The sequence below is a fragment of the Lynx rufus genome, unplaced genomic scaffold (genome assembly GCF_022079265.1).
Source record: "Lynx rufus isolate CCGP_SWC_20201006 ecotype Redwood Valley unplaced genomic scaffold, mLynRuf1.p SCAF_4, whole genome shotgun sequence".
Lineage (NCBI taxonomy): Eukaryota > Metazoa > Chordata > Mammalia > Carnivora > Felidae > Lynx > Lynx rufus.
This window is the reverse complement of record NW_025814856.1, coordinates 17,939,594-17,958,148: the sequence shown is the minus strand read 5'-3', so window position 1 is coordinate 17,958,148 and position 18,555 is coordinate 17,939,594. Positions and strand designations below refer to the sequence as shown.

General features: G+C 44.7%; 2 protein-coding genes across 3 annotated transcripts in view; one reads left to right on the top strand and one right to left on the bottom strand.

The window, feature by feature from the left end:
* Window positions 1-733: 733 nt before the first annotated feature.
* Window positions 734-4,176, bottom strand: TCTA (T cell leukemia translocation altered). Its single transcript, XM_047095839.1, has 3 exons — window positions 3,618-4,176; window positions 3,239-3,293; window positions 734-2,106 (listed from the first exon to the last, which is right to left on the bottom strand). The coding sequence occupies exons 1-3, from the start codon at window positions 3,838-3,840 to the stop codon at window positions 2,064-2,066; spliced, it is 321 nt and encodes a 106-aa protein (XP_046951795.1). The 5' UTR covers window positions 3,841-4,176; the 3' UTR covers window positions 734-2,063.
* A 168-nt stretch (window positions 4,177-4,344) lies between these two features.
* Window positions 4,345-18,555, top strand: part of RHOA (ras homolog family member A) — a 65,214-nt gene continuing 51,003 nt past the window's right edge. The window contains exons 1-2 of one of the 2 annotated variants that reach the window (XM_047095837.1): window positions 4,351-4,445; window positions 9,229-9,306. The gene's annotated coding sequence lies outside the window, so the exon portion shown is untranslated. Of the gene's footprint in view, window positions 4,446-9,228; window positions 9,307-18,555 lie in introns of both variants that reach the window. The other variant, XM_047095838.1, reaches the window with a different exon arrangement.

Genomic DNA, 18,555 nt, shown 5'->3' with positions numbered 1-18,555 from the left:
TGGCTGTGGAACAGAGGCTTACATTTAGGGAGGAGGTAAAGCCTGCCCAACCTACCTCATCATGGTTTCTCACACTGCACAGGGGTTATTATTACCTTGGGTAGTGCTGCCTCTCCCTGGGCAGGAATGATTCCTGACTCACAAAGGCTTGGCCCTGTAGGGCCATTGTGCCTGTGTAAACTTGGGAAAGCTGAGGGGACACAGACTCACTCTTCCACATTCCCAAGTTATCCCAGCCTGCTGCTTAGTAGCAAACCATGCCAGGCTCACCATCTGTTCTGAGCCCCAGGGCTGTTGTAGAGCACACTGGGCCTCCTCCTGGACCTGCCTTACCCTGGGCTGACCTTTGCCCCTGGGGCCCATTACTGGACTCCACTGACTTCTAACAAAACATTAAGCGAGCTTCCTTTCTTCTTGCTTGCCAGAGTTTCTAGCTTCATTGTCCTTTGTCCACATGATTGCTGGCGTGCCAGCCTAATGCCTCCTTGCCTGGCCTCTGAGGCAGGCTTAGAGTGGATTCTCCTTGAGAGGGCCAGGTCTATAAAAACTAGTGAGGATAGTGCCCCCTCCCTATTGGGCACCCACCACTGCTCCTCCAGAGAGCTGGTGTCATTTCTCTACCTCTGCAAGTCATTGCATTCTGGGCGCTGAGGGGCAGTAGCCCCAAGTGTTCCCTTTCCAGTTTTCCCTGTGCATGCACACCCTCGTCCTGTCTGAATAACCACACAACTGATGCACTTCCAAGTTTAATAAGCCACATCCTCAGCTGAACCTGGGGTAAAATGTGAGACCCTGATTCTATGTGTGGTGGTGTCAGTGGGTAGGCCTGAGGCTGCAAAACCATCATCCTACCAGTCAGAAGATACCTCCAAAGTAGATACACGTACACAAGTTCAGTGTAGTCCTACTTCCAGTGTGTTTCTGCTGCAAAGGTGGCCTAGCCAAAGGCTGCCAGATGGATAGAGGAAGCAGGCAGCGGGATATTGAGGTAGCTGGTGGTCCAGCAGAAACAAGTATAGAAATACAGCCTTCAGGAAGGGAGGCAGTTCTAGGGTCATGCTGCTTTCAGAAACTGGCATGTGCCTCCCACACCTTTGGAAGCTCCCCTGGCCCACTGTGTAAGTGGCAGGCCTGCCCAGCCTGTGGTTCTTCCCGGCTGTTGAGGGAGGGTTCTTGGGGGCTGAGATGGTGCTAGTGGGGACGAGCTGAGCCTGTGGCCCCTTAGGATGAAGCTCTTGTGGTTCCGGGTCAAGATGGGAAGTGATGAAGTGGCAGAGCCACTCAGCGGTAACTGCTTAGTACCTCTCTGTGAGGGGACAGGGTACAACCCCATGGGTGGGGGTGGAAGGTCACCCTTGGGGCTTAGCGTCTTTCAGGCACCCAACCTCCCAACAAGGATTGAGAAGAGTATAAATGAGTTAATATTCAGGAAAGGACAATTTCCATAGCCTGACTCACACCTGAAAAGCTCTGGATGGGCTAGGGAAGTGGGTGTTTGGTGCCTCCACGTCCAGGTAGTGCCAGCACCCCTTGCCTTACACTTGAATGGCCAGCTAAGTAACCATAGAGTATAAGGCCATGTCTAGGCCAGTCTTTCCTGGCTCCCTGCCAACAAAGCAAAAACAAATTCAAGAGCTTAGGAGAAAACAGACTTCCCTTACAAATCCCAGAGCTGGTCAACCTCAAGTTTCTTCTCAAGGAAATTTCTATGGGGTCACATCCCAGCAGATCGGAAGGGGGACAGGAAAAAGCCAAGGCAGAAAATGGACTGTTGGCCTCCCCAACCCAGAGGCTCCTCCTGAGCTGACCCCTGAGAGAGGAGGAACATGTCTTCTCTCCTTAAGGCACCCAGATCTGGGTAGAGGCAAACTTTACTGGCCCAATGCATGGAGCTGCTGGAGGCAAGGCCAAGAGCAGTGGAGGGCCAGGTCTTCAAGCACTGGGGTACTCCCTGCCCCCAATCCCTCCCCCCATGCAGTCTCTGGGGTCTGGGCAGCAGCAGAACCCAGTGTGGGAACCAGCAGACCCGGTGATGTCCCTGGAGATCCCTCTGCTGCCTTCCCTTATTCTCTGTGGGTTTTGAGAGGTTCATTTGCTGTTGTTTCCCTAAAAGTGATGGAAAAGAGAAAAGGATTATTCCACAGGCAGCACAACAGTCCCTGAGATTGGCTCTCTCTAGCCCTGTAGGGGCTGAGGTGGGCTCAGTAAAGCCACACTACAATCTATATCTCTGTACTAAGTTCCCACAGCCCACACTGGGTCCCTCACCTTTCCCCTGAAGACACGTTTTTCCTCCTGGTTCCTACCTTATGGTATTCCTATCCTTCCCCAAGTTGCTCAGGACCTGGACAGTGGCAGGCCTCCTAACTGGCCTCTTGCCTTCTCTATTGGACCCCTTTTCTTGCCATGAAACAGGCAGTTATAAAGACAAATTAGATCAGGCCATAGCCTTGCTGAGTCCTTCAATAGCTTCCTGAAATTTGGCACAGGGTATTGTGGGTCCCGCCAATGCCTTCATGTTTGAGCTCCAGTGTCACAGCTTTGTCTATCCTTCCAATATGACACCCTTGTTCTTGCCCTGGGCCTTATTCTGTCAATTTTCTTTGCCTGGTACACTTACTCCCTAGCCTTTGCCATTAGCTTAGGTGTCTGTTTTGCGAGAAAACTCTTGACTACCCTTGCCCCCACACTGCTGCCCTTCCCTTTTATTATTTTGTTGCCCTCCCTTTTAAATTTCTGGCTCCCCCTATAAACAGGATAAAAGGATAACCCCCCTGGGTTGTCCTTGTTCTCTGGACCTAGTTGCCCTCCTCTCCCCCCACCACACCACACCCCTCATATAGAAGGAGCTCAGAAATTAGTTGAATGAATGCTCTGATTAGTGAGTAGATGTTTTACAGATGAGGAGGCTGACCTGATGTGGCCAGTAAGTGCAGTAAGGACATAGGCTCCTGCCTTTCTAACTGAAGGGCTTGCAGTAGAGTGGAACCCAACAGACTTGCCAGCTCATCTCTGAAATTGTGACAATAGCCCCACAGGCAGCATGCTGAACAGCATATTGGTGGGCTGTTCAGAAATTAGAGTCTGAGCTCCAGTTGAAGACCTTGGGGCTTACTGTAAAGACCACTAAACTAGTGGACTTCTACCCTGAGAACTTCCTGCCCCCATCCCTGTTATCAGCACAGGCCTATCCTCTGCCTGCCAAGCATGGGGTTGTGATGGGCACAGATTTACTCACCACGAAGTGAAATGCGTGGAGCCATCAGGTGTGGATCCGTTCTGGCCGCCCAGACCTGGGGGCAGGAACACATCCAGAGCTGCAGCAGGCTGGGGGTGGGGATCTAAGCAGGTATCAGCCCAGGTCAGGTTTGAGGCCAGTGGCGGTGTTTGGTGAAGAGTCTCGTGGGGGCCCTAAAGGGACTAGCGGTATTGTCTGATTGAGGTTCAAAGGAAGTTAAAATGTGATGGGTGGACCGGGGTTTCTGGCATGAAATGGTATGTTAGCATGGATTAGGGTGCAGAGTTAAGCTGTGATGTGGTCCTTAGGGGATCAGTGGTAGTCTAGGGGGTTCTGGGGAGCCCAATGATGGAGTCCAGTGGGGGGTGGGGAGCCTCACCTGGGCGGTGATACAGCCCTGTCACCGTGCTCCCGTAGAACCCCCACGCCAGCTGGATGCCCAGGAGACTTAACACCAACCAGAGTAGCAGCAGCTTGAAGAGGGTCACGCGCATGTCCTGCGCCTCCCACTCCCGCAGGAACTCGCTGCCCAGGGTGCCCAGCGCGCCCAACACCGTGGTCGGAAGAGCCTGCAAGGACTGCCCAGACCAAGGCTCCGCCATGACTGGCCCATACCCCACCCGGGGGACTGTCACCGTAGTTCCGACTGCGCAGGCGTCTGGTCTTCCGGGGCCAGGGCCGTTAGTGCGCACGCGTAAAACTAGGCAAGGCTAGGCTACTTCGCTTGCGCGAAGAGTTGGCAGTTTAGGGAGGAGTATTAAAACCGCGCACGCGCACCCTGCCCCACCCTGCTTACTTAAAGGATGAGTGAGTCGTGAAGCACAAAATAGCAACCAGGTCTTTTATAGCCCTGGAGTTCCCGTGATGCCCCACGCGGCTGCAGTGATTGGTTAAGCGCCTTGCCTTTAGGGCGTGGACGCGCTCCTGAGCAATCGTAGCTGAGCTGTGAGTGCGCGCGCGTGCGCGGGGCCGAGACTGGCGCTGGCTCGAGCCCGCTGGCACACGGGAGCGCGCACGTCGCTCCCCGCCCTCCCGCCGCCGACCGCCCTCGCTCGCTCGAGCTCCCCGCCCGCCGCCCGCCGTCCTCCGTCGGTTCTCTCGTTAGTCTGCCTCCGTCTCCTCAGCCACCCGCCCTAGTCTCCGAGCTTGCTACTCGCGGACAGGCGTCCTTGGCGTGGAGAGGTCGGATTGCGAGTCGTCGCCTGAGGTGAGCGAGAGGTTACCCTCCTGGCGCCGCGGCGCCTGGGGCCCGCCCGCCCGGCACTCTTCCGGCCGCCAGCCCGCCCGCCGCCCCTCCGCGGCCGCGCCCCACCTGCTGCTCTCGGCTGGCTGCCCCTGGGTCCCGGCCCCTGCCTCCCGGCCGGGGCCCCTCTCCCCAAAGAAGCGGCCCCGCCCGCGCAGTCCCCGGAAGCGCGCCCCGCGGCCTCCCGCGCCCCTTCCCCCGCCCGGCCAGGCCTGGTGGAGCCCCAGCCGCCCGCCCGCGGTCCCCGGCGCTTCCTCTCTCTCACGGCTGCGCCGGGCAGGGTGGGGGCTTCGAGCCGGGCCCGGCAACCGCGCGGTGCAGCCGGCCCCTGCGAAGTGCGCGTGGCTGTCGGAGTTGAAATGGGAAAGAAACTCTTTACAACTCCATCTTGGCTTTACATTGAATATGAAACATGAATCACCGTTTTATACTGGGTGAAGTCCAGTTATGTTTTGGGTACATTTTCTTTTTAAATGTAGTACTCTCGGAGATTGTGTAAGTAAAAAGGTAGTGTTGAAATCTTATGGGTTAGGATTCTTGGGTATTGAAAGGACGTTTTCCTGTTAGACATTTTTTTCATGACTTAAACTATGTTTTATCGAAATGAAGTATTAATTTGCAATTTTGCTTAGTCTCAGTTACTACCTTGATTAGGAATCACCTAAACATATCCTTAGTTACCGATTGACTCAGTTACGAGCCATCATTATTAAATAGCACTGTTGGCAGTTAAATCGATTTGGTCAAAAGCATGTTTAGTAGTCTGCGGTGGAAAACTGGCATCCTTTTTGCCTCAGAATTGGTTCCACTTGTGTCTTTTAATGGTCCTGATTTAAAATTTTTACCAGCGTTAGTGACTTGTTTGGTTCTTTTTGTGTTTAAGATTGTCTTTTGAAGTAAATGTTTCTTGCAGGTGTGTAATCAGATTATAGTCCTCCCTGCCAGATCTGAAGGGGAAAAATACTTTAAAAAAATGTCTTAAAAATGTTATATGTGGTGAGAATTTTTCAACCATTCAGTGTCAAACACCCAAATGTGTAAGGTGTGTGTACTATTGCATGATTGTTGCTTTGAACATACCGGTTTGAGCTTTGGGCACGAGTGACATTGTTTGGACTGAAGGTACAAGACTAATTCCTAATTGTGAAGGATAACTTACTAAAGGATCTCTTTTGATAAATTATCTTAAGAATAGTACCATCTACTTTTGTAGAGCACTGGTGGCCCATGGGGACGTGACAAAATAGAAGACAACTTGCTTTAAGTCAGTCTAGTCCTAGAGTTATCACCTCTGTTCTCATAAAAGTCTGTACTAGAGAGAAGAAAATAGGGATCCACTGACTTTTTCATAGATCCAGAATTTTAGACCCGGAAGGAATCTTCAGGACTTCTATAGTCCAACCCCATTTGCAGATGAGGAAACTGAGTTCCAGAGACTTTTGTAAATATACATATAACATTGGTTATATGTCTAGTCACGTACAGGCCAAAACTATTTTGTCTGTGTGGTATTTTCCTTGTACTCCTAAACAGCTTGCTTAGAGTTAAGTAAAAATTCAGGATTTAACAACTTGTTTCCAGTGCTTTCTCCATTTATGTATTACTGATATGTTGTGAGAATCTGAAAAATTCATTAAAAAAAATTTTTTTTTTTTCAACGTTTATTTATTTTGGGGACAGAGAGAGACAGAGCATGAACGGGGAGGGGCAGAGAGAGAGGGAGACACAGAATCGGAAACAGGCTCCAAGCTCTGAGCCATCAGCCCAGAGCCTGACGCGGGGCTCGAACTCCCAGACCGCGAGATCGTGACCTGGCTGAAGTCGGACGCTTAACCGACTGCGCCACCCAGGCGCCCCCCCAAAAAAATTTTTTTAATGTTTATTTTTGAGAGAGAGAGAGAGGAGAGACACAGCCTGAGAGGGGGAGGGGCAGAGAGAGGGAGACACTGAACAAGAAGCAGGTTCCAGGCTCTGAGCTGTTAGCACAGAGCCTGATGCGGGGCTCGAACTCACAAACTGCCAGATCATTACCTGAGCTGAAGTTGGACGCTCAACCGACTGAGCCACCCTGGTACCCCGAAAAATTCATTTTCTAAACAAATTTCAGTTATTTAGCCTTAAACAACACTCTCCTCCCCGCAACTGGGTGGTCCTGCAGCAGTTGATTGAAATAGATAAATGAATATACAGGGTCTCCGCTTGGCCTAGTTTTGGCTTTCGGTGTTCGGGTCTTCTTAGGGACAAACTTCTTCCACAGGGAGGCCCAGACTCCTCTGTTCCAAATTCCACATAATTAGGTCAGGCTAAGATATTGTCATGTGACTGAGGGCTGTTTTGACTATTGATTTGAGGTGGGATGGAGAGAAACTGCACATATCAAGTAAATAGTTCCCTGTGTATTATGTGTGTGGTAGTGGTTTTGCTGGAGTATTTTCATAGTCTTCATTCATATTAGAGTGAAAACAAGTAGATCTTGAGGTGTTTCCCCAAGGAGTTAGTGGAGTTGAAGTAGTGACCAGAGAAGTTGCTACTTAGGGTTTTCTTAGTTGTCCTAGAGCTGAGATTTATGTTAATTCAGAAGAAAGACTGATATTTCAACTTCTAAGAGAACTAATCTGGGCATGCTGAGCTTCTATAGACAGGACTTGGGTTTTATTGCATTATGGCTACTAGTGATAAAGCTAAATGGTACATACTCACTGGATTTTAATCACATATGTTTGTAGTAGTAAAAGGTAACTAAAAGTTACTTAACCTTCCTGTACCACTTTATCCCTTTATGCCCCTGGCCAGTGGAACTTAGTTTGCCTGCACCTACACATTAACGTAACTAAATTGTAAAATTGTGTTAACGTGTCTTAACTACACTCTTGATCTTTGGGTATATGCTCACTGTTAAGTACTTGTGAGATTACTAAATTAAAATTTCCAAGATGGTTTAAAGTTAGTAATTAATGTAAAATTCCTATTTCAAGTGTTTCTATTTCAAATGACTCATTTATAGTCTGTGGTACTGCAGTATTAAGTGAAGATCTTGTATACTCATAATTATGGTAGTCATGTGACTAAAAATCAGGTAGGCATTGAAGCTGCTCATTCTGGGTGTTGGTCTGAATTTATTGGTGGTTCTTCCAGATGATTCTGAATAACATTTTATAGTTAACAATGGTCAGAATATGAGTTACACTGTTACATCTTAGCCAGTTTGCAGTTTGTCTCAAACTGAGCTTGATTTTTTTTTTTTTTTTTTGTGAAGAGGGTGGATAAAGTAAATACGTTTAATTAGGCATGTTTATAATAGTATATTACTATTCAAGTGAAGGTAGAAAGAAGAACATAAGCAACTGAAATGTTTGGAGTGGTGTAAAGGGAGAAGAGGAAGGTAAAATGAAAGAGAGGTGACCAGAGACCAGATCATGTTGAGGCTTTTAGGATATAGGAAGTTCTTTGGGTTTGTCCTTAGATGAGAAATCATTAGATGTTTTTTAGCAGGGGAATGATATGATTTGATATTAAATAACTAGAATCCCTCACTAAGAATAGGGGTAGATCGGAGTCTATTCTGACTTTATGTTTTAAAAGTTTAAGGGGCGTCTGGGTGGCTCAGTCAGTTAAGCTTCTGACTTTGGCTCAGGTCATGATCTCGCAGTTCATGGGTTCGAGTCCTGTGTTGGGCTCTGTGCTGACAGCTGGAGCCTGGAGCTTGCTTCAGATCCTGTGTCTCCCTCTCTCTCTCTCTGCCCCTCCCCAACTTGTGCTCTTTCTCTGTCTCTCAATAATGAATAACAGTAAAAATAAAAAAAGAAAGAAAGAAAAAGAAATTAAAAAATGTTTAGGGGCGCCTGGGTGGCTCAGTTGGTTAAATGTCCAACTGCAGCTCAGGTCATGATCTTGTGGTCTGTGAGTTTGAGCCCCGCATCGGGTTCTGTGCTGACAGCTTAGAGCCTGGAACCTGCTTCAGATTCTGTGTCTCCCTCTCTCTCTCTGCCCCTCCTCCACTCATGCTCTGTCTCCATCTCTCAAAAATGAATAAACATTAAAAAAAATTTTTTTTTAAAGTTTAATCTCTACACCCAGTGTGGGGCTCAAACTCAACCTGAGATCAAGAGTCATACATTCTTCCAACTGAGCCAGCCAGGTGTCCCTCTTTTCTGACTTTAAATAGTAAAGTAATATGGATCATCTCTGACGAAAATATCAGGATTTCTGAATAATTACCTTCCTTGACCTAATGACTTCATCCTGTTTTGTTTTGTTTTTTTTTTGAAACCATTGATTTTTCTGACAGTTGCCTTTCAGCCTGTAATTTCTCTAATACCTGTATTAAGAATATGTAAGTAGATAAAACAAGTTATTTAAATATATGTTTGTGGTAGTGTACGTGGTAGGGTTACAGGTGTTCATTGTAAGATTCAACTTCACTCTGGTTTGAAAATTTTTATAATAAAATGTTGGAAAATTAATTTATGTAGGATTATTTTGCTTTTTGCTTTTTGCTTTTAAAAGGGCAGTATTTGTAATATTTGTAAGATAAGGTTGTGTACCTTTTAAGTAAAGGAGGCTAAAACTTGTATAAATGTGATATATTTGATGATATACCAATCAAAGATTAAATTCTATACTTCTTCCCCTCTCCTGAATTCTAAATTACAGGGAACTTTGGGCAAGCCTGTTTACATCCTGTGTTTTGATTTTTTTCATTGTAAAGTGAATAGACATAATTCCTGATATTTTTATATTTTTATAGTGCCTTTCATCTGAGAAGTTCAAGGCACTTGTAAAACTTCTGGCACACAGGCCGTGGGTCTTGCAGCACATTTGTAAGGTATGTACATAGAAACCTCTTCTTTTATTTCTCTTTTCCCACGAAAGAGAGATTATTATATATTAAAGTAAATTCTGGAGAAATGTCAGTGCATTACTGTTAATGATTCTCTTCACCAATCTTGAGTTCTTTATCTTACTCCATACCTTTTCTCTCTAGTCTTATTCTCCCACCTCTCCATAAGGTACTCCTCTAACTTTTTTACTTTTAAGTGGTATTTCTTTTTTAGATGAAGATAGATTTCCTAATCTCTCTCTTAAAGGAGATGAAACTCACTGTGTTGTACACATACCTCTTTTACATCTGGACCATTCCCATCTTATTCCTTCTGTTTTTCATCTTTAAAGTTTATTTTGAGAGAGAGAGAGTGCACATGTGCACGGGCGGTCACTCTTGCAGGGGGGATGGTGGGCAGAGAGAGGGAGAGAGGGAATCCCAAGAAGGCTCCATGCTGTCAGCACAGAGCCCGATTTGGGGCTCGATCTCATGAACTGTGAGATGATGACCTGAGCTGAAATTAAGAATCAGGTGCTTAACTGAGCCAACCAGGCGCTCCTAGTTTTCATCTTTAAGTTTTCATTTTTAATTTTTTTTAATGTTTATTTATTTTTGAGAGAGAGAGACAGAGCATGAGTTGGGGAGGAGCAGAGAGAGAGGGAGACACAGAATCCGAAGCAGGCTCCAGGCTGTGAGCTGTCAGCACAGAGCCTGGCGTGGGGCTCAAACCCGCGAACTGTGAGATCATGACCTGAGCCGAAGTCGGATGCTTACCCGACTGAGCCACCCAGGCGCCCCAAGTTTTCGTTTTTTTCAGTAGTTTAGTTATCATACATTTATCCACAGCTTATGTTGTGGGTATATCTATCTAATTATCAGTGGCAAATGAGTCAGGTAGAGAATGAAGATCAGAGGACAATCTTCCCTCTTACCAGAGGGGTCAGAGTGATACTGGCTTAGGTGGGAACAACGTTAACAGCTGGTATAAGATCCGTCCAGGGGTTCTTTAGATATTTAAACTAATTACAAATAAAGGAAATTGTTGGGGCGCCTGGGTGGCGCAGTCGGTTAAGCGTCCGACTTCAGCCAGGTCACGATCTCGCGGTCCGCGAGTTCGAGCCCCGCGTCAGGCTCTGGGCTGACGGCTCGGAGCCTGGAGCCTGTTTCCGATTCTGTGTCTCCCTCTCTCTCTGCCCCTCCCCCGTTCATGCTCTGTCTCTCTCTGTCCCAAAAATAAAAACGTTGAAAAAAAAAATTAAAAAAAAAAAAAAACAAATAAAGGAAATTGTTAGAAATAATCTTAATTTGATTGATACCATGGTATATATCCTAGTCGGTACTGTTTTGATCGCCTTTTTCTGTTCTCTTTGGGTCTGAGGGAACTCTGTATATGGAGAAATGAGCTGTGATGGGGATGAATATTGTTTATTTTTTTCCAACTTGTTTGTTTTGTTTTTTTAATTTATATTTTAGTTAATATACAGTGCAGTATTGGTTCCAGGAGTAGAATTCTGTGATTCGTCACTTACACACGATACATATAATACCTACTGCTCATCATAAGTGCCCTCCTTGGTATCATATAAGCCATCACCTATTTAACCCATCCCCCACCCCCCTGCTTCCATCAACCCATAGTTCTCTATCATTAAGAATCTCTTGTGGTTTGTTTCTCTCTCTTCTCTCCACCCTCCCCCATCCCCATATGTTCATCTGTATTGTTTCTTAAATTCCACATAAGTGAAATAATATGGTATTTGTCTTTCTCTGATTGACTTATTTCGCTTAGCGTAATACATTCTAGCTCTATCCGTGTCATTGCAAGTGGCAAGATTTCATTCTTTCTGATGGCTGAGTAATATTCCATTGTGTATGTGTGTGTGCATGTGCGTGTACACACACACATATCTCTTTTATCCATGGAGGTGAATATTCTTATTTGGTGAAATGGGGTACCTGGCAGTGAAGGCATACAGTGATAGTGGTTTTGGTTGGCTTTGAACTCCTCCTTGGCATGCTAAGAAGAATGAACAAGCTAGCTTGTGGTTTTGTCATTCATTCATTGAACAAATAATTATTGAATAGCTACTACATGTCAGATGCTGTACACATCTTCTGGAACACATCTGAAGAAAACAAAGAAGGTCCCTGTCCTCAGGGCACCTGGATGGCTCAGTTGGTAGAGCATACAACTCTTTTTTTTTTTTTTTTAAAGTTTATTTTGAGAGAGTGAGCACATGCATGCGCACAGGGGAGGGGCAGAGAGAGAATCCCACGCAGCCTCCATGCAAAACTTGACATGGGACTTGATCTCATGAACCACGAGATCATGACCTGAGCCAAAATTAAGAGTCAGACACCTAACCAACTGGGCCACCCAGGTACCCCTAGAGCATGCAACTCTTGAACTTGGGATAATGAGTTCAAACCCTCTTTAGGCTTAGAAGTTACTTAAATAAATTAACTCTCACATTTTAAAAAAAAAAAAGTCCCCGCCCTCAAACAGTTTTTGTTTGTTTTACAGTGTCTTTATTCCTAAAAATACGAGCACGTTTGATTTGGAACTGAAAAGTGTTAGTTTTGAATCATACCATCTACTTTTCTCAGTGTTACAAAGTAGAAAGCACTTCAGGTGTAAATAGTCACAAAAATATGAATAGTCCTGCTTATGGAGTTATTGTTCTAGTAGGAGAGACTGATGATAGGTAAGGAATGGACTTGTCTTTTTTAGGGAACAGCAAAAGAAAAAAAAATTGAATGGCTGGAGCCTAAAGAGCAAGTGGAAAAGTGGAAGAAATAGTCTTATAGGCAGGCAAGGGCCAGATCTTTTAGGAACTGGGAATTTAGAGTTTATTCAGAATGCATTGGAAAGCTATTAAAGGGTTCGTATAACAGGAGTAATGTTATCTGATTTATTTAGATTTCTAGCTCACGTATGGAGAATAGACTACAGGGTGGCAAAAATGGAGGTAGGGAGATCTGTTGGAGGCTGTTTAAATCCAGTGACAGATGATTGGGGCTTGGACAAGAATGACAACGGTAGTAGAGGGATTCACAGTATGTTGTAAATGAGTGATCATAGGCTTTGCTGATAAATTGGAAGATATGGTTTCCTGAATCCCTGATCTATGGTAAGATTAGCTCAGTGCAACTGCTGGGCATAAGAAGACAACTAGCCTAGCACCACTGCATATATACTCTGTTGTCCACAAGGCTTGAAATTTCTCCTTTAAGGGGTGTTTGGGTGGCTCAGACAGTTGAGTGTCCACCTCAAGATTTCAGCTCAGGTCATGATCTCGCAGTTTGTGAGATCAAGTCCCACATTGGGCTCTGTGCTGACAGTGTAGAGCCTGCTTGGGATTCTCTGTCTCCCTCTCTCTGTGCCTCTCCCCTGCTCATTCTCCCTTCTGCTGCTGCTGCTGCTGCTGCTGCTGCTGCTGCTGCTGTTGCTGCTGCTGCTGCATTGTCTTCTTCTCTCTTTCAAAATAAATATTTTAAAAAATGTTTAAAAGTATTTTTCCTTTCAGTACATTGAGTAATGCATTAGGGTGGTTTGATTGATGGCCTCCCTTGTAAGAGGGGAGACTGTTTCAAAGTTGTTTTCTCAATTATGTATTTCTACATTGTATTTAAAAACAGAGGTGCCTGGGTGGCTCAGTCGGTTAAGCATCCAGCTTCATGCCTCAGCTTGGGTCATGATCTCACAGTTGGTGGGTTCGAGTCCCACGTCAAGCTACTTCAGATTCTGTGTCTCCTCCCTCTCTTTCTGCCCCTTCCTTGTTCATATTCTATCTCTCTCAAAAATAAACATTAAAAAATTTTTTTTTTAATTTTTTTTAATGTTTATTCACTTTTGAGAGACAGAGAGTGAGAGTGGGGGAGGGACAGAGAGAGAGGGAAACACAGGATCTGAAGCAGGCTCCAGGCTCTGAGCTGTCAGCACAGAGCCCGCCCGATGTGGGGCTTGAACTTACAAGCTATGAGATCATGACCCGAGCCGAAGTTGGATGCCCAACTGACTGAGCCACCCAGGCACCCCTAAAAAAATTTTTTTAAAACAGAAGTGAAGCTATGCTTACCAGTTTCTTCACCAAAAATGCTGATGACCCTATAATGACAAAGAAGTTTTGCTATAGAAGAACTCTATGTATATACCTTTAACCAGGTTATTCCTTTGAGCCTCAGGACCTGTATCTGTGAAATGAAGATTACATTTATTTTATAGGAATTTTATTTTATTTTATTTTTAATATATATATTTTTTTAACGTTTATTTATTTTTGAGACAGAGAGAGACAGAGCATGAACAGGGGAGGGTCAGAGAGAAGGAGACACAGAATCGGAAGCAGGCTCCAGGCTCCGAGCTGTCAGCACAGAGCCCGACGCGGGGCTCGAACTCACGGACCGCAAGATCATGACCTGAGCCGAAGTCGGCCGCTTAACCGACTGAGCCACCCAGGCGCCCCTATTTTATAGGAATTTTAGATGAAATAATATATGAAGAGCATGATGCTCAATGCATGCTAGTTTTCTCCCTTAGTAGAAATACTTGTTCTAAGTCTGATAGATTCCTTTTGGTTTTTTTTAAGTTTATTTTATTTTGAGAGAGAGAATGGGGGAGGGGGGCTGAGGGAGGAGAGTACTAAGTGGGGTTGGTGCTTAGTGTGGAGCCCCATGCAGGACTGTCTCATGACTGTGAGATCATGGCCTGAGCCCATATCAAGTGTTGGAAACTTAACCGACAGAGCCACCCAGGCGCCCCCCCCCCTCCTTTTTTTTAAGAGAGAGGGTAGGTCGGGGAGAGGGGCAGAGAGAGAGAGAGGGAATCTTAAGCATGTTCAATGTTCAGTGCAGAGCCCAATATGGGGCTTGATCCCATGACTCTGGGATCATTACCTGTGCCAAAATCAAGAGTCAGGCACTCAACCTACTGAGCCATCCGGGTGCCCCTTAAGTTTTCTTTAAAAATTTTTTTTTTAATTTTTTTTAACGTTTTATTTATTTTTGAGACAGGGAGAGACAGCATGAACAGGGGAGGGTCAGAGAGAGGAAGACACAGAATCTGAAACAGGCTCCAGGCTCTGAGCTGTCAGCACAGAGCCTGACGCGGGGCTCGAACTCAGGGACCGAGAGATCATGACCTGAGCCGAAGTCGGCCACCCAACCGACTGAGCCACCCAGGCGCCCCTAAAATTTTTTTTTAATGCTTTTATTTATTTTTGAGAGAGAGAGAGGGAGGGAGAGAGAATAAGTGGGGGAGGGGCAGAGGCAGAGGGAGAGGGAGACACAGAATCCGAAGCAGGCTCCAGGCTCTGAGCTGTCAGCACAGAGGCCAATGTAGGGCTCAAACTCACGAAATACAAGATCATGACCTGAGCCGAAGTTGAGTGCTTAACTGACTGAGCCACCCAGGCCCCCCACCCCCTAAGTTTGCCTTTTTTAATTAGTATTTTTTTAAATAAATTTTTTTAATGGGGATAGATGGTGGTGTTGGTTGCATGACAACATGAATATATTTAATACCACTGAAATGTATACTTAAAAATGTATACATTTTTAAGTAGATGGGGGGGTACCTGGGTGGCTCAGTCAGTTAAGATGGTAAGTTTTATGTTATGTGTATTTAAAACAAATTTTTTTTTAATGTTTATTTATTTTTGAGAGCGAGAGAGAGAGAGAGACAAGAGTACTAGCAGGGGAGGGGCAGAGAGAGAGGGAGACACAATATGAAGCAGGCTCCAGGCTCTGAGCTGTCAGCCCAGAGCCTGACGCTGGGCTCGAACTCATGGACAGTGAGATCATGACCTAAGCCAAAGTCACATGCTTAACTGAACCACCTAGGCACCCCTATGTTATGTGTATTTTACTTCAATAAGAAGAGAGGGAAAAATGCACCAGGTAAAAATAAAATCATACAAAAAAGTTTATACTAAAAAATGAGGGTGCCTGGCTGCTTCATTTGGAAGAGTATGTGACTCTTGATCTTGGGGTCATGAGTTCAAGACCCACATTGAGGGTAGAGTTTACTTAAAAAAGTGTATCGTCTTCCTATTCCAGAGCATAATCCTCCTCTCATTGTATTACTTCCTTTGGGCTTTAAAAATATTTTATTTGGGCTCCTATCTGGCTCAGTTGTGAAAGCATTTCACTCTTGATCTCAGGGTTGTGAGTTTGAGCCCCATGTTGGGTGTAGAGATTACTTTCAAAAAATTTAAAAATATTAGAGCAAGGGGGTTGATGAAGCATGTGTATGAAACATTGTAGAAGGGGGTAGGTAGGCATGAGGAGTAAAAGCCTTTCTCCCATCTCAGCCTCCAAGGTCCTTCTTTAGAGAAGACCATATAACTGTTTTCTATATATCCTTCTAGAGATACTGTGTCTATATGTATATATTACATATTTTTCTTTTTTTAGAAACATGCATTTGCACATCACATTGTTATGCATCTTATTCTTTCCCCTTAATAGGTCTGAGTGATTATTTTGCAAGATATTTAATAGCATACGCTGTGGAAAACAGTTTGGCAGTTCCTCGAATGGTTAAATATATAGAGTTAGCATACAACCCAGCAGTTCTACTCCTAGCTCTATACGCAAAAGAATTGAAAACAAGTAGTCGAATAAATGCTTGTACGTAGATGTTCATAGCATCACCATTCTTATAGCCAAAAGGTGGAAATAATTCAAATGTTCATCAACAGATAAGTCGGTAAACAAATGTGGTTGTATACATACAATGGAATATTTTTCAACTACTTAAAAAGATGAAGTATTAATACGTGGTATAACATGGATGAACCTTGAAAGTATTATACTAGATGAAAGAAGCCAAACACGGGCCATATATTGTATGATTTAATTTATATGAAGTATCTAGTATAGTAAACCTGTAGAGACGCAAAGCGAATTGGTGGTTGCCAGATGCTAGGAGAAGGGGAACTGGAGATGGACTGCTTAATAAGCATGGGGTTTTCTTTTGTGGTAATGAAAACGTTTTGGAACTAGATAGGCTTGGTTGTTTTACAACATGGCGAATATGCTAAATATCACTGAAATGTACACTTTAAAAAGGTGAACTTTATATTGTGTATTTCACCTGAATTAAAAAAAAAGTTTTAAATAGATGTTTAGGCCTTACAGAGTTTTCATCTTGCTAATTGTGGAACCTTGAAAGGAATAGAGATGTTTGCGCCAGAATGCAGGGTGTCTGGCTGTGCATTGTCATTGCTGAAACACCTAGGCAACTCATTGGAGTTAGTTTATTCTTCTCTTTATGGTGGTTCTCCAGACAAGCATTATCTTGTGAGCAATATAAGTGGAGAATTAAACTGTACAAAATCAAATTCTGATTCTGCACATCTATTTAAGGTTAACCTTGGGATATTTACATTTTGAGGTGAATGATCTGATGTTCTTACTTAGAAAGCCAGAAGGGAGTATTTCTTTCCTTTAGCCTCAAAAGAGAATTTTAGTCTGGGGTTATTCTTTTTTTTTTTTTTTTTTTTTTTAATGTTTATTTACTTTCGAGAGATAGGGAAGAGCATGAGCAGGGGAGGGGCAGAGAGAGAGACACACACAGAATCCAGACTCTGAGCTGTCAGCACAGGACCCGACGTGGGGCTCGACGTGGGGCTCGAACTCACCAACCGTGAGATCATGACCTGAGCCGAAGCCGGATGCTCAACCGACTGAGCCACCCAGGCGCCCCTAGTCTGGGGTTATTCTTACTTGGCCGTATATTGGAGGTTTTGTGGGGTTTTCCTCTGCTTGCCTTCATTTGCCTTAGGTTTGCTGCTCTCCATCTCTAAGAGCCCTTGAACTGACATCGACCCTTAACAACTGCTTGATCAAGATGGCAAAATAACAATAGTACCAGGCTCAAGTGCATTGTGAACAAATGGACAGTTGGTTTGAGCCTTTTTGCCAGGCGTTTTCCTATGTTGTTTGCAAACCAAATAAATGGCTTTATGTTTTCAATTTAATTTCCCAAGTGTTTAATGGTGTTTCCTGTGTGTCAGGGACAGTCCTGGGTGTAGGTGAACCTGGGGTCGATAGGACAGTTCTGCCCATGGCACTGAAAGAGTTTCAATATAGTGATTTTTTTCCTCTTAATGAAGTAGTATGTATTCTATTCATTTTACTTTATTTATTTATTACTAATTTTAAATGTTTAATTTTGAAAGAGAGAGCTCTAGTGGGGGAGGTGCAGAGAGAGAGGGGACAGAGGATCCAAAGCAGGCTATGTGCTGACAGCAGAGAGCCTGATGCAGGGCTCGAACTCATGAACTGTGAGATCATGACCTGAGCCAAAGTCAGATGCTCAACTTCCTGAGCCACCCAGGCGCCCCTCTCTATTCATTTTATTTTATTTTATTTTATTATTTTTTTTTTCAACGTTTATCCATTTTTGGGACAGAGAGATACAGAGCATGAACGGGGGAGGGGCAGAGAGAGAGGGAGACACAGAATCGGAAACAGGCTCCAGGCTCCGAGCCATCAGCCCAGAGCCTGACGCGGGGCTCGAACTCACGGACCGCGAGATCGTGACCTGGCTGAAGTCGGACGCTTAACCGACTGCGCCACCCAGGCGCCCCATCATTTTAAACGTGTACTTTAACAAAGGACAAAAGCAGTAGAATGGAAGGTATTTGAGAAGGGAGTGCGTATGAAAGGTCTATGCTTTTCAACCTGGCTTATTGTTTGAACAGAAATTTGATTCTGATTTGGTTGTTACATTGAGGACTGGCTGGTTAAAAAGCTGTATTTTGACCTTTATTTTCACCTTCATAATACTGATAGTTTTGCTCCAAGAGAAGGCATTGTAAGGCATCTTTAAGCTTTTATGGAATTCATGTGTGTTTAGGTACAGTATGGCTCTTGGGAAAAAATCGAGATCTTAAACCACTGAAATGGTATCATTGTATTCTAGATAAATGAAGCTTTCTTTCTTAAGCTTTACAACTTTTTTGTTTTATTTCTGCAGTGGACGTCTTTTTCCCTGTCTTACGGTATCTAGGACTTAAGCTTCTCCATGTAATGAATGAGGTCTTTCCTCCTAAGGGAGAGTTTTTGAGTTCTGTCCTTGGAGTCTGTCAGCCTGCTTTAGGACTGGCCAGAATGGCACTTCTCTCCCTCTCCATTTTATGTTTCGAACCTGATTTACAGGGTTTTCTGTGTCCTAAGTCTTGTCATAGGCTACACTGCTTTCTCACTCAAGCATGCGTTTTTCTAAACTGTTGTGAACTCAGCTAC

Excerpts from the sequence above, each read along its gene's own strand:
- TCTA (XM_047095839.1), bottom strand. The coding sequence starts at position 3,840 with ATGGCGGAGCCTTGGTCTGGGCAGTCCTTGCAGGCTCTTCCGACCACG. Across the intron at positions 3,294-3,617 it reads AGGGCTGTATCACCGCCCAG|GTCTGGGCGGCCAGAACGGA; the intron begins GTGAGGCTCCCC and ends TCCTGCCCCCAG. Across the intron at positions 2,107-3,238 it reads TCCACGCATTTCACTTCGTG|GGAAACAACAGCAAATGAAC; the intron begins GTGAGTAAATCT and ends CATCACTTTTAG.